The sequence below is a fragment of the Callionymus lyra genome, chromosome 1, assembly GCF_982586985.1.
Source record: "Callionymus lyra chromosome 1, fCalLyr1.hap1.1, whole genome shotgun sequence".
NCBI lineage: Eukaryota > Metazoa > Chordata > Actinopteri > Syngnathiformes > Callionymidae > Callionymus > Callionymus lyra.
In genome coordinates this window covers 5,618,729-5,633,436 of record NC_141818.1, presented here as the reverse complement: position 1 = coordinate 5,633,436, position 14,708 = coordinate 5,618,729, and the positions used below count along the sequence as shown (strand labels likewise).

The 14,708-nt window shown below is 40.3% G+C and overlaps 1 protein-coding gene across 2 annotated transcripts in view; it reads right to left on the bottom strand.

Moving 5' to 3' along the window:
• The window catches only part of kremen1 (kringle containing transmembrane protein 1), a 74,428-nt gene that overhangs the window by 30,945 nt on the left and 28,775 nt on the right, over positions 1–14,708 (bottom strand). For both annotated transcript variants that reach the window (XM_087789546.1, XM_087789556.1), the window contains exons 2-3: positions 11,269–11,431; positions 123–214 (exon numbers count right to left, since the gene is read on the bottom strand). In XM_087789546.1, coding sequence (XP_087645672.1) covers positions 123–214; positions 11,269–11,431 — 255 coding nt within the window. The remainder of the gene's footprint in view (positions 1–122; positions 215–11,268; positions 11,432–14,708) is intronic.

The following is a 14,708-nucleotide window of genomic DNA, read 5'->3' as shown; positions in this document are numbered from 1 at the left end:
GACGGCAGCAATTAGAGACTTTTTTGGATCTGATAAAAGACTTGATTCATATATTCCTGTGTAACAAAGCCGCCGGTCAATTGGCCCCCCAGGGCCAGAGAGTGAAAAAAATAGGGACTCACTCTGACACGTAGGTATTTCGCAGTAACGCCAGTAGATGCTGTCCTCCTGGTCGGCGATGTAGCACCACGGCTGGACGTCCCCGTCAGGATTCCTGCAGAAAGAATAAGACGTTGTTTTTACATGTTTTTTCCTACTTTTTTATCCTAATTTCACTCTCATTTATCTGTAATTCACACAAACCATTCTGTTCGTCACGTCAACCGTCCATCCATTCATCCATCCATCGTTAGCACCTGTGCTAAAAATTCTCAGTTCATTGAGAATTTTCAAGATACTGCCAAACTTGTGTAGGTCAATAAAAACAGTTGTTTCTTCGAAGGGCAACTACAGTAATTTGAAAAGCTTTCCTGACTCACTCACATGTTTCGAATCTCACTTATAAAGTTCTCCCCCGTCTGAAATCTCAGCGAACGAGAGGTTACGAGAGCGAAGTCCATTAAGACGTAACAATGACTTCGCTCCTCCTCCAGCCAGCTGTAATCACGCCCGCTTTGTTTATACAACGAGTCCCTTGGAGGTGACGCACAGTGACAAACCTTGATGTTTGACTAACCGCAGCAGAGTGGGCGTGGTTATGGTAAACAAGATTGTATCTCCAGAAAAAACAAGTTTTTTAAGATCATTTTCAAATGTGAATATTTCAAAGAGAGTTTTGTACAAACAGACACACATTGATGATACAATTGAGAGTCCAACATCTATTTAAGACTCACTTAAATCATTTAATCAAACTAATGTTTGTACAATATCATCTTCATCTAGGCGTCATTATTGTATTTTGGTAAAAGTAAAAAAGTGTCAACTGAAATGTTAATAATGATCCATCAAGTTCTTCTTGGACAGAATGTGCCACAAACTGTTTCTTCTCCCTCGTTCTTCTTGAGTTCCTCTGTGAAATTAAATTTGCTTTTTGGCGTATTTCAACCTAATCGGAGTAGTAAAGAGTTTTCTGTGCCGCATCGCTGAATCGCCATCAATTGCTGCCAGGCAACTTGCCACAATCGATCTTTCAGAGAAACTGTTCCAAGGTGTCTCATGGCCAACAACTGTGAAAGGTTCAACGCCAAGGAAAAAAAAATGGGTCAGTTTCATTGACTGAAGCAGTTAATACATTAAGTAAGTATCTAACTTATGTTGTTACTCTCATTGTAAAATAAACAAATACACACAAGTAATATCAATTACTATAATAACACATTATGGGCCCAATAACGACCCTTGTGGGACACCACAGGTAAAAGGAGGACAATCAGTAAAGTGGGGGAATTAAAGCTTATGTTTAATAGTGATGAGATCTACTTGTGACTCTGATTCCATTATATCGGTTTTCAGAAGAAAGACGGTGTTTTTGAAACCCAGAGAAAGAGGCAGGATGTGAGAATGACCATCGACTTGAAACCTCCCGCCGAGCGTTGAATCCTCAATATTGTTTCAGAGGGAAAATATCAAGGACGTGTCAATCATCTGCTTCAAGAATCCTCAGCACCCCTTCAAGTGGACTCTGGGGGGGGGCTTCTTCATACATGTCAGGCCGGGCCACGACACCATTTACAGGTCAGAGGGGGTAGCCGGTCTTTGTTCTGGTCCAGACACAGAGCTGAAAGCGGTGGACGGGGTGATGGGCTGCGCTTTTGTCTGAGTCTGCAGCCTCTTTTGAAGCACATCAAGGCACTTGAACCTTCCATAATAACACCGACGGACCCCTCGGTGCTTCTGCCTCTCAGTGTCACTTACAAAAAAGCAGAAAGATAGAAGTGGCTGAAAGCAAAGTGCAGGCTCAACATCTCTGGAGAAATAATGAAACCGCTTTCATGAAAGTTTTCGAAAACTCAAAAGTGTTTTTTAAAACAAGCGTCTATTGTCAAAGAACCTCAAAAGCTATTTATAACCAGCCCGGCCCGCGAGTGCCATCTCATCCGACACGCCCCATTGTCGCATCTTCAGAAAAAGCCCCGCGGCGCTCGACTATCCCATTTCACCTTTTGTGAGCAAAGTTGTGAAGGGCGTTTCCATTCCCATTCTTCTGCCGTTCGAAAACAGTATCATGCGCTTCCTTCCTTTTCTCTGCGCTCTCAGATGGAGGTGCTGACAAAGATGTTTCTGAAAAGACTTCTCTTGCTTGAACTTTAAAGTGCCTAGAAACCTTTGGCTCGGAATATCTGCCATCATCAGCAGGTACATTCCCATTGTTCAAGGAACCCCGACATTCCAACGCACGGATTCAGTTCAGATCGCGGCTCTTCGCTCCACCCAGACACCTGTTTCCAGGTCAGTCTGCGATGAAAACACTGGATTATTCAACCCGTCCTCCTTTTCAATTCGCTTCCCACGTCACATCTGTTAGCGCTATCTCGGAATTCATACCCACCGGGGCTCAATTTAACCGCAATTATATAATTGACGGCAGTTTTTTTTTTTCAGTAATCCCCACAGAGGACGAATTAAAACAATCAAGGTTTTCGAAGGCTTGCGTCATGTGTGGACCACCCACCCAAAAACAAGAACGAGGGGTGACTGTTTAGACAGCTGCCCGGGGGGTTCGGGCCTTTGAGCAAAGGTCGTAGAGTTCAAAAATTGAACATTTTAACAGATAAATAACATTGTGTTATCAGTTTTATCTTGCCCTTTAAAGTATATACTTTATTGAATATTGTTTTAATTGTTAAAAGGGCTTGTGACCCTGGTCTGGAAAAGCGCTATACAAATAAAAATTACTTACTTACTATTTTTGAGGTGGAAGAAACACTCATTTCATGCCAAGGCATAACAGGGCCAACTAGAAAACGTGAAAACAAGGTACATAAGAAGATAAAAAAAAGTCCAGGGGTCGATGACGTCCGGCGTACTTCAAGACATGGACTTGTCTTGTTGAAGCAGCCGCGACTTCTACCTGTTGTGTTGGAAAATCACAAGATTGCAGTTTGTAACAAGAACCTTCTGGTGAGTACTCCAGGTGAAAGTTGCCAAAATGGGTATGGACTAGGAGGCAACCCAGTTGGACTACACTACACCGGGCGCCCCCTTAGTCTGGATTTTTTTGTCGATAGAAATGTGCCCTAAAGGACGAGCCTCTTATCCATCCTTTCTACTCTTCTAATTCTATATAATGCTACACTAATGCTATACTTCCTCTAGAAACATGATGTGACTTTTATAGTAACATCACATTTAATCTTGATATGTTTCCAATGATGGAAACATCGTTACAGCAAGAAGTTTTTTAGTCTGATAACCTTGAAGAAACCTGGCAGCTAATGAAGACATATTCCTGTGCGGCGACGGAGCAGAAGACTTCTCTCGTTCTCATGACAGACGACGAGACACATTATCGGTTGAAAGGGTAGGAAAATGGCAGAGAACTGAAGTGATAAATTAACAAAAAAAAGAAGAAAAGAAAGAGGTTTGCGAGTAAATAACAGAAGTTGAAGGACACTAGGTTGATGTTCAGATGTTGCTCTTGTTCTGCCATTAAACAGGACCACACCTTGCAGCGGTCCGGACGATTACCTGGCAAATGTTGCGTTCCAAACGCCCTGATGATTGAGTTCCATTTTGGGTTTTTATTTCCCCTCCAAATATTCCACACACCTGCACTTAAAGACTTTGAAAGCAAGAGCATGGGAACGTCATCCACCAACTTCGGCTGAATGGGCGAGAGTAACATTATCTTTCCTGCCCTGGGGGTCTTTGTGTGTGTGTGCGAGTGCGTGAGTGTGTGTGTGAGTGAGTGAGTATGAGTGTGTGCATGTGTGTGTGTGTGCATTTGTGTGTGTGTGTGTGAACAGACTCTGCCGAGTGGAGATGCCACACAGCAGATAAAACCTTGATATAATACGGAGCCGTTTAACCGGCAGCAGATTGAAAGTTTCAGATAAAGTGTGTTCATATAATTGCTGATGTGTGTGTGTGTGTGCATGTGTGTGTGTGTGTGTGTGTGTACAGTTGTGTGCGTCTATAGGGGATTTTTTTTTTCTTTTGGAGGTTGCATCTGTGCACGTCAGACACAGTGGTTTGCCCAGAGGTGGATCACAGGGAAAAAGCTCGGATACTTAACTGGCACAATTACGTTGATTGACTCTCAAAGTACATGCACAGACACACACGTGCACACACACACACACACACACTATACATCAGGTCCAATTATAGAGACGCTGGGTTTTGCCTGGCAGGCTCGTTGGATCTGCACTGTAGGTCTGAACGCAGACAGACGCAGCTGCTCCTGCTCTTGGCCGCCGTTCAGAAAGACGTACTTTTCCACATACATCCCATCAGAAGCTCCACGAGCCTCTCATCAGGACGTGTGGACGATAAACAAAAACAAGAATTAGTGCGTATCTTCAGAGCGAGTGTGTTTATGGGATGTCCAGGGAACTCCGGCAGAGGAAATCAAGTGTGCATCAGTATTTGAGGTCAAACGGAGATCAGCAGTTTGCGGTGCGACGGCAGACTCTTTAATTGACTCGATGATTTCTCATGCAAACTGCTGCCGAATGAATGAACGTATTCAGCTTTTTTTTTTCCCTCAGACTGGTTTTCAGCGCTTTATTAATCACTCTCTGGCTAATTTCCAACAGAAAAGTGTCATCCAGAGTAAAACTCTTTGATGAGGAGATTGCTTTGACTCCAAAAACCTGTAACGCACATTACAATCCCACCTATGACACCATGTAACACACTGCACACCGGTTCCAAAATGGCCACCGACCCTGGTCCAACCCTGGCCTTGTTGTTACTGAAGTGATTTTAAGTGTCGACAAGAGTTGGGATTATTTTCAGAGTAATCTGTGTTTTTTTAGAGTTATAGACAAAAATGTTTATTCATTTTAATGTAGCGACTGGAGCTCAGTTGTCTTCGTCCTAAAAGACAAACTTAAAAACATCCAAATACCTCCGTACTGCACGTCTGTAACGTCCATCTTGTATTGAAGCCTCAACGAGAAAAATTGTTCTGAACAAAATGTAAAAAGTCTGTATATTTGAAATTGTTTAATCAAAAGTTATGAGTCTCTCAGTTCCTGCCTTACATCTTTCCTCATTGAAACATATTGCAAGTGCGCAAGATTTAGGCAGTTAGCTTAGCAGCTTCTGCTAAAAACATGCTTAAATATAGACTATTTTTTTCAGAACAATTACTCTTGTTGAGGCTTTAGTATAAGAGGGACGTTACAGACAAACACCATGGAGGTATTTGGATGTTTTTAAGGGTGTATTTTTGGACGAAGACGAACCCAAGCTCCAGTCGCTACATTAAAATGAACAAACATTTTGTCTATAACCCTAAAAAGGAACAGATTACTCTAAAAATAATCACAACCTTTAGTCGACATGAGGGTGAGTAGAAAATGAAGTTGGAATTTTAAGGGGAATTTACTCTTTAACTCTATGAGGATTATTATCCTTCACATCTCCCAAGTCTTAAGACCTTGGACTCCCTTCTTCTCCAGTGGACGCCCCCCAAAGTATTCGACCTTAGAGCTAGCAGTCAAGGTTACAAGGTCTCCAGGTCTTTAGGGAAAACACCAAGGTGTTCCTAGCTATGCCTCCTTACAGTCGTCCAGAACAAATCTTCAGAAAGTTGCGAGGAAAAAATTATATTTGTCGAGACGTACATTAAACGTACATTTTCTGCCAGTTTGACTTGGAGGTGATGAGATCTGTTGCTTGCACTGATGTGCTATCAAGTCATGGAGATCTGCTCAGCAACTGTGTGAAGTCCAGCAGGAAGTCAGCGCTCAAGAATCTTCTGATATCTGGGCCACGGTTTCATTAGCGACTGACGTCACTCGCACTTTCCTCCAACAATCGCTTCACTTTCCCGTCTTCCTCCTCCTCGCCGACACGTTTTAGCAAAAGTTGCATTCCAAAGACGCATTCCATCTGGGCTGACACAGAACGTGGTCGGACTCTTCAACTCTTCCGAGATTGAAATATCGTCCGGGTGGCTTTTTTCATGTGAGCAATCTGTTTGTGCATTTCAACACCGGATCAACACTGAGAGAGAGAGTAAGAGTGGACGGTGAAGAGGAAAATGTCTTCTCCTTTCGCATCTGTTTCTATTAAAGATGCTGATTTGGCTCCTGGGTTGTACGATCACAGAATGCCGATCGATGATAACTGCATCCTTGAAGACTAGAGTTGGGCGAATAAAAGAGAAATGTGGCGAAATATTTCTGCTGATAAACAGAAGTGACATGTGTGTGTTGATCCAAAAGGCTTCTCAGCTTTGACTTCACACACAATATTTCACACGAAGACAGAAAAATAAATATTGACTAATTCTGTTACAACAATAAAATGCATGTTAAAAATCCCTAGTATTGCAACATTGATAAATGTCACAGCTACATGCTAACGTATGCTACATTGTAATGTAAGCTGTAAAAATGATTTCCTAAAAATGTTTATCACACGTTTTGATGTTGAATATAAATGACAGAAAGAACACACTTTTTTTTTCCCGTAATCATATTGTGGCGCCATCTTTAACGCAGTAATACTACAGGAAATGGTCGCTAAATTCTCCTTCAATAGTCCAATCAAATTATTGAAGTAGTATAGTAATAATATAAGTACATATAGAATAGACAAATGTAGTGGTTTGTGTATAGTACCCTGGTATATATTTGTATTGTGTATATATTCCATTGTGTTATCTCAGGGTGAAGATGACACGAAAACAAATGTGTTTGTAGTAATCCCTTGTGTTATCTCAGTGTCAAGGTCACCCGAAAACAAACGTGTTTGTGGTATCCCTCGTGTTTTCTCAGGGTCAACGTGACCCAAAAACAAACATGTTTGTGGTACCCCTTGTGTTAACTCAGGGTCAAGGTGACTCGAAAACAAACGTGTTTGTGGTATCCCTCGTGTTTTCTCAGGGTCAAGGTGACCCGAAAACAAACGTGTTTATGGTATCCCTTGTGTTATCTCAGGGTCAAGGTGACCCGAAAACAAACGTGTTTATGGTATCCCTTGTGTTGTGTCTGGGTCAAGGTGAACAACTTCCACCACTGCATATGTATTTCGGGAAGCCAGGGAGTCGACAACACAAGGGATACCACAAATGCATTTATTTTTGGGTCTTTTGGTCACCTTGACCCTGAGATAACACAATGGATATCACAAACATTTGTTTTCAGCCCTTCAGGTCACCTTGACTGAGAGATAAAACAAGGGATAATAAAAACGTATCATCCTGGTTAGTGTTTCCGCCCAGAAGCAGAACAAGTTTCCTGACACACCTGACAGTAAACTCGCCTCATTTGTCGCCTTCTATCGTCGCACGTCGACCCAATTCATCTCCGTGTTCCTTCGCCGCCTGTTGCTCTTGACAGGTTTGCTCAAGTTATTTGATTCCCGACACGTTTGGAGAGGAATTACGGCGGATTTGGGACAAAAACAACATCCAGCCAGTGTCACGTTTCACAGCTCTCGACGGTTTATTTTCTCTCCTAAACACCAGCCATGGTTCTGTCGTAATAAATGTTGAAACGATCCGTCGTCTCCGCGGAATATAAACATCAGGCAACCAGAACCAGATTCTTTTCTTTTTGTTGTTTCACTTGCATTTCTGCAACTACTTAGTGTCATTTCCATTCTTGCCAGAGACTATTTTGTTTGGCCAGTGGTTTAGATCGATTCAGTTTCCTTGGGGGGCCACGTTATACACGGCAGGTGTGGCGAACTCTAGCAGACAAGGGGCCAAAATCTTTTAGCCGTCGGGGTCGAGGACTTGACTTAATGTTATATTTATCAAACTGTCCTTAACTGATGGTATGATTGTGATATCGTCTCAATTTCACTTTGTCTTTCCCAAAATAATTCCTTTGCTGTCATTAATTTTGCTCTTATTGGGAGTTTAAGTATATCTTTTTAAATCAAATTATCTCTATTAATTTCTTATCTTAAACACTGGTTGCAATATTAACATGATTGGAGTCGACCAATCAGCAAGCCAGGAAGAAAACTAGCCTTTATATGAAGGGAAACTTTCAAACTTTTTCAAAAAGAACATAAAAAAACTACAGTACAGGCCAAATGTTTGTCTTTTTCTTTATACTTTATATAATAGATTTTCAGAATTATTTACTTAACAAACAAACATAATAAATAAAATGTGAAATAATAAAAACTTCAAAGTAGCAACCTATTTTTTGGTGATTAATATGTAGAATTTTAGATTTTTTTCTGGCCTTCAAAATAAAATCACCTGTCATAGTTTTTACAACACAAGTGGTTCTTTTCAGGGGTACTTAGTGGAAATGTTGGGCCTTAAAAATGTGGTTTATACCAACCTATTGGACAAAATTATAATTTGTTTCATGGAAAGAACTAAAGAGCTGAGCTAAAGGGAAATGATTGACCATTATTTAAAGAAATTAATAGTTGGCTTCAATTTGAATGAGCCCAGAAGTCGAGTCCAAACTTTACTGTATATTAATTACTAGCTGGTTATTATATAAGATAAAAACATCGCCAAATTATTTAAAATAAAAAATCCGAAAGCCACGTAATTTATAACTAAAACTATTAAGATTAAAGTCCTTCTTTTGATCTCAGCTGGGCCTCTCACACTGATGTGTGAAGTTGGCAGAGATAAAAGGAAAAATGTATCACTCCATCAAGCAGATATGAGTGAGGAAGTGGACGGAGAAAAAAAGTTAAGGACAGATTTCGGTGTTTAAGAGTTTTCAGCGGAATAAAAAAAAAAAAAAAAGAGGAAACGTCGGCGATAAATCCTCCCGACACATCATGCATATTGACTGACGGCTGCACTTGGCAGCGTCGCTCCGGTCTTTCCGTCAAGTCGATTCATTTGCAGTCGTCCCTGCGACACTTTTTTTTCCTCAAGTCTGCCGACTCCATTACCCTCCTCCGCGGACCCTGGTGGGCTCACACACCTGCACCACAGCAGAGCTGCTGAAGTGGCGTCAAGCGCCGCATTAGTGGCCCTTCAGCGTGGACGTGAGGAGGCGCTCGGAGAATGTCAGCCGGCGAGCGAGACTCCAGAGGAGAAAAAAGAAAACGAAGCTGGGAAATGTCAGAACACGGCGACAGAATTAAGAGCTTTGACTCAAGTTTGGATGAAGCTCGTGGAGACAAACATGCAACATGATGAAGACACCAGAGCTCTTGTCCCGTTCCTGGAGCTTTGTGATATTTTCTTTCTTTCCACGGGGGAATGATGTGACATTTCCCCTCTTCCCTCTTCCCCCCCCCCTGGTTTTCAACAGCATGGTTTACGAGCGGCAGTAAAAGTGAAATGTGGACGCTGTTAGGACTTCGCTCCCTCGCCCTCTCCAGTCAGTCACAGCGAAGGAAAACAAGGATGAAGTGATGCTGGAGATATTTTTCTGTGACGGGTTCCAATGCTCTCATGATGTATTTATTTTCACGAGTGCAGCTCGGAGAACAAAAGGGTCGACCTCTCGGGCGGAGGAAGACGAGTCGGATGAACATTAGAGTCGAGTAAAAAATCATCTGAACTTATCAATAAAAGGCATAAAAACACATTTTCTCGATGAAATCTTTGAGAACAAGTCGACCTCTGACACTTTAAAGTGAAACATCCTGGATATACACCAACGTTTCTGCGACAACTTTTATCCATCTATCCATCCATCTACCTTTCTATCCATCCATCCATCCATCTACCTTTCTATCCATCCATCCATCCATCTACTTTTCTATCCATCCATCCATCCATCTACCTTTCTATCCATCCATCCATCCATCTACCTTTCTATCCATCCATCCATCCATCTACTTTTCTATCCATCCATCCATCCATCCATCTACCTTTCTATCCATCCATCCATCTATCTACTTTTCTATCCATCCATCCATCCATCTACTTTTCTATCCATCCATCCATCCATCCATCCATCCACCTTTCTATCCATCCATCCATCCATCTACCTTTCTATCCATCCATCCATCCATCTACTTTTCTATCCATCCATCCATCCATCTACCTTTCTATCCATCCATCCATCCATCCATCTACTTTTCTATCCATCCATCCATCCATCTACCTTTCTATCCATCCATCCATCCATCTACTTTTCTATCCATCCATCCATCCATCTACTTTTCTATCCATCCATCCATCCATCCATCTACCTTTCTATCCATCCATCCATCTATCTACTTTTCTATCCATCCATCCATCCATCTACTTTTCTATCCATCCATCCATCCATCTACCTTTCTATCCATCCATCCATCTACCTTTCTATCCATCCATCCATCCATCTACCTTTCCATCCATCCATCCATCCATCCATCCATCCATCCATCCATCCATCCATCCATCCATCCATCCATCCACCTTTCTATCCATCCATCCATCTACCTTTCTATCCATCCATCCATCCATCTACCTTTCTATCCATCCATCCACCTTTCTATCCATCCATCCATCTACCTTTCCATCCATCCATTCATCTACCTTTCTATCCATCCATTTATCCATCTACCTTTCTATCCATCCATTTATCCATCTATCTACCTTTCTATCCATCCATCTATCTACCTTTCAATCCACCCATCTAACTTTCTATCCATCCATCTATCCATCTATCTACTTTTTTATCCATCCATCTATCCATCCATCTACCTTTCTATCCATCCATCTATCCATATATCTACCTTTCTATCCATCCATCTATCCATCTACCTTTCTATCCATCCATCTACCTTTCCATCCATCCATCCATCCATCTATCTTTCCTCTGATCAAACACAGTCAACAATCCTCCACGTACCCATTTCTGATCCAGGCACTCCGGTTTCCTCCCACAGTCCAAAAACATACAGAGGTTGATTGGGAAATTGTCCGTAGGTATGAGTGTGTGTGTGAACGGTTGTGTTCGGTTAACTATATATAGTATAGATGTGCTGGTGAAGCTTTGTGAAACAGTGTCACGTTGTGTAGAGGTCAGTAGGTGGCGCCATCACTTTAAAAATTATGATTTCATTATAACAGTTCATTAAAACAAAGGAAATCCGCGCAGATACCGCCATCTAGTGGACTCTGAACACAATGACACTGCTTCATCAGGCTTCATACGACCATCACGCCCGGCTCGTGGTATCCACGACCCAACGTCCGTCCATCCACCGTCGTCACGGCGACCCACTCACCTGCAGAAGTTGTGGCTGCCCAGCCCGCCCTCCCCGTTGGGGTACTTGAGCGTGTTGTAGGGGTGCTGGAAGGTCTCGTTCCAGTACAGGCAGGGCTTCCCTCCGTGCAGACCCGTCTGGTTCTGGAAGCCCCTGTAGTCCTCGCCGTTGGCCGTGTAACACTCTGGAAGAAAAACCCAGAGGAAGAGAAGGTTCAAATCCTGGAGATTAGGAGGATATTAGATCTCAAAAGGCTGGAGGATGTGAGAAGACCGGAACACATGCGGCCGAATCTGTCGCATGTTATTAAGAACGTTAGATTATAACCCATCATGCTCCAGTTCAAACTGTGAGTTACTCGAGTTTTGTTGCACTTTCTGTCCCAGATACAGTGAAGACAATGGGGGCTCATGTGGGTCCGAGGACGACGACACACTCGTCATATTTTTAAAGTGACGAGAGCGACAGCTTCGCCTGCAGCCTCGGCCGTGACCGGATTCCAGCTTTGATCGTCTCACCAGGTATTTGTCAGCGATGGTACGAGCAGGTGTTTATCGTCGCCCTCGATCGGGCCGTTTGACCGGTTTCACTTTCTCACAAAGGAATGAGGTGAACACTTAAACTAGATCAAAGTTTAATTATATTTAATTACAGGTAATTATTTCGGTTTAGTTACTCTTCTTTTTTTAGGTAGACATTCCTTTGAGGTTTCTATTGTCCCTAAACAAAAGTTGTGAACTGTAAATATAAAAATCTACTACAACGTGATTAATTGTTTTTCGGAAAAGTTTTTGCTTGTAAAAGGAAAAAAAGGGGCTAAAAAGGAACTCAAATTAAGGTTACAGTTGAAATACTCAGTGTTTGTGGTACCCCTCGTGTTTTCTCAGGGTCAAGGTGACCCGAAAACAAACGTGTTTATGGTATCCCTTGTGTTATCTCAGGGTCAAGCTGAAATATATTATTCCATGATTAATAAGTTCATAATCCTGAATATTGGCTGGTCTTCGTTATATTAATCTACTGTTGTTAAGGTTATAAAACATTTTTAACTTTATACCGAAAATATTCGATTCTCAAAACCATTTTCAATAAAAGGATATAAAAAAAGAGCCCCTAGAATTTTTTCCAACCTGAAAATGGAGAAATATCCTCCGTTAAATATAACATTAAGTATTAATAATAATAATGATAATAATATTTTTTGAAACGACATTTTTCTTAATATTAAATGGTAATCCTCATATTCATTAATTTAACTAGTCTGATATTTAAAACTAGAAATGTAATTGTAATTTTTAATTTTTAAATGTAATTTTTCTAAATTAATTGAAAAGTTGTTGCCAATATTGACGTTTTTAACACAGTTTTTAAGATTTCTTCTCTGAGAAGTATTAAAAAAAATGTACATTCTAAAATCTCTCTGATTCATAAAAACCTACTTATAAAGTTTTATAAAGTAACACATCTTCTGTGTTAATGACTGTATACTCTAGAACCTCAAAACAAAAACAAAAAAATAATATTTTTTAAACGAGTTAGTATCAAATGTATATTTTATTTGTGCATCAATCTTTTGGAAGTTTGTTGAACAACTTAAAAAATGTTATTAAGGTGTTCATCTGCTTTTAAAAGTCTTATTAAATAAACTATTGGGGGCCACATCAGTTAAATTGTTGGGCTACAAGTTTGACATGAGTTCATTTTACAGGAAACTGTGATATACAACAGTGTTTTATTAAACAAACAAGTAAATAAAGTTTTGTCCAGGATTCAGTTTAAGAGATTTAACCAGAACAAACTCTCTAATCTGGAGTCGTCACGATGGTCGTCATGGTTCCTACAGACTCACAGAATCAAAGATGGAGTCCGTCCGTTTCCATGACTCCCGCGTACATCCCTGGATTTATACCTCAAGTATCTGCGAGCGTAAAGAGCTCATACGTCGCCGTCAGACACTCATTTCACCCTTCGCTGAGTCAGCACTGAAGCTCTCTCTTCTCTGCTGCTGTCACTTCTCTCGCCGTCGACACCTCTTTCAGAAACTTATGGACACTCACGCAGGTCAGCGAGTGTTTGCAGCGAGCCGTGAATCCAAAACGACTTCAGGCATCTGAAGAAGGTTCTTCTCTCGCTGTCGGGCGTAACTGGACCACAGGAATTTTCATGACCAACACACAGCAATTTTAACACTTTTGCTTCCAACTTTTTTCTCTCCGTTAGTTACTTATTAGTCAACATGTCTTTATGGACATCATTCGTTTCCCCTTCGATCATGATGTTTGTGGCGTTTTTTTTATTGATTTAATATAAAATCGTTTAGTTTATGGTCAACCTTTGTACGTCTTATTTCTTATATTCCAATTATTTATCTTTATCTTATCTTATTTAATCTTTTCTGAGTCAACTTTTCCCTTTTTTTGGTTGATATTTTTTAATTAGCAATTATTTATAAAGATCTTAAGAATTGAAAGTGTCTTACTAGCATACATTTTTCATGTTATTTTCTCTAATTTTTTGTTAAAACTAAGAACCGAATTAATTTAAAAAGTATATATTTTTACAATAGCAATTATTTATGCCATTTTTAGGAATACCTGTCATGCAAGCGTGATTTTTCATGTTATTTTCCCTAATTTTTTGTTAAAACTAAGAACATAATTAGTTTAAAAAATATTTTTTACATAGCAATTATTTATGAAATTTTTAAGAATACCTGTCAAGATAGCGTTATTGTTTTTCATGTTATTTTTCGCTACTTTTATGCTAAAAATAAGAACAGAATTATTACTTTTTTTTATTTTTTTGTTTTACAATAGTCAACTGACTTAGTAGGGTCATTAAAAAATATATTATATATACAGTATATATTAAATATTTTCTTTGTTTTTAAAAATGAATCCAAGAACTCAATTTTTCAATATCTGTTGGACATAAAATCGACAATAATGTTATTTGTTAAACACTTTCCTGACTAGCCATCTTATTAAATCTACTTTTCTTTTTTTTTTTTTTCTACTTTCAATCTACTTTTAGAAACTTACATAAACTTAAAGACAAAACTGAAAACACACGTGTATTAATCTTAAGATTGTTGGGACTCGACGAACACAACCGTGAACAAGAGAAAGATGAGGGATCATGGTCTCCTGCAAGCTACGACCAGGACTCATGTCAAGTGGATCTGGACTTTCTGAGGATCCATTGATGAAACGGTGCCTTTAAAATCCTTATTTTGAATCATGATCTGACTTTTCCTAACAGCAAAACAAGTATCCATGATTCAGATGTTACCGTGTTTATAGGAGACACATCAACGCTCGGGGAAATGACTGTGAGAGGTGTGGATTGGACAGACGTCCTAAAATGTGTCAGTCTGAGGCCAGAAACTTTCCACTCTGGGACTCGGTGTAGCCTGTAACGCCGCCACACACACTCACACAAAAAAAAACATCTGACAACAA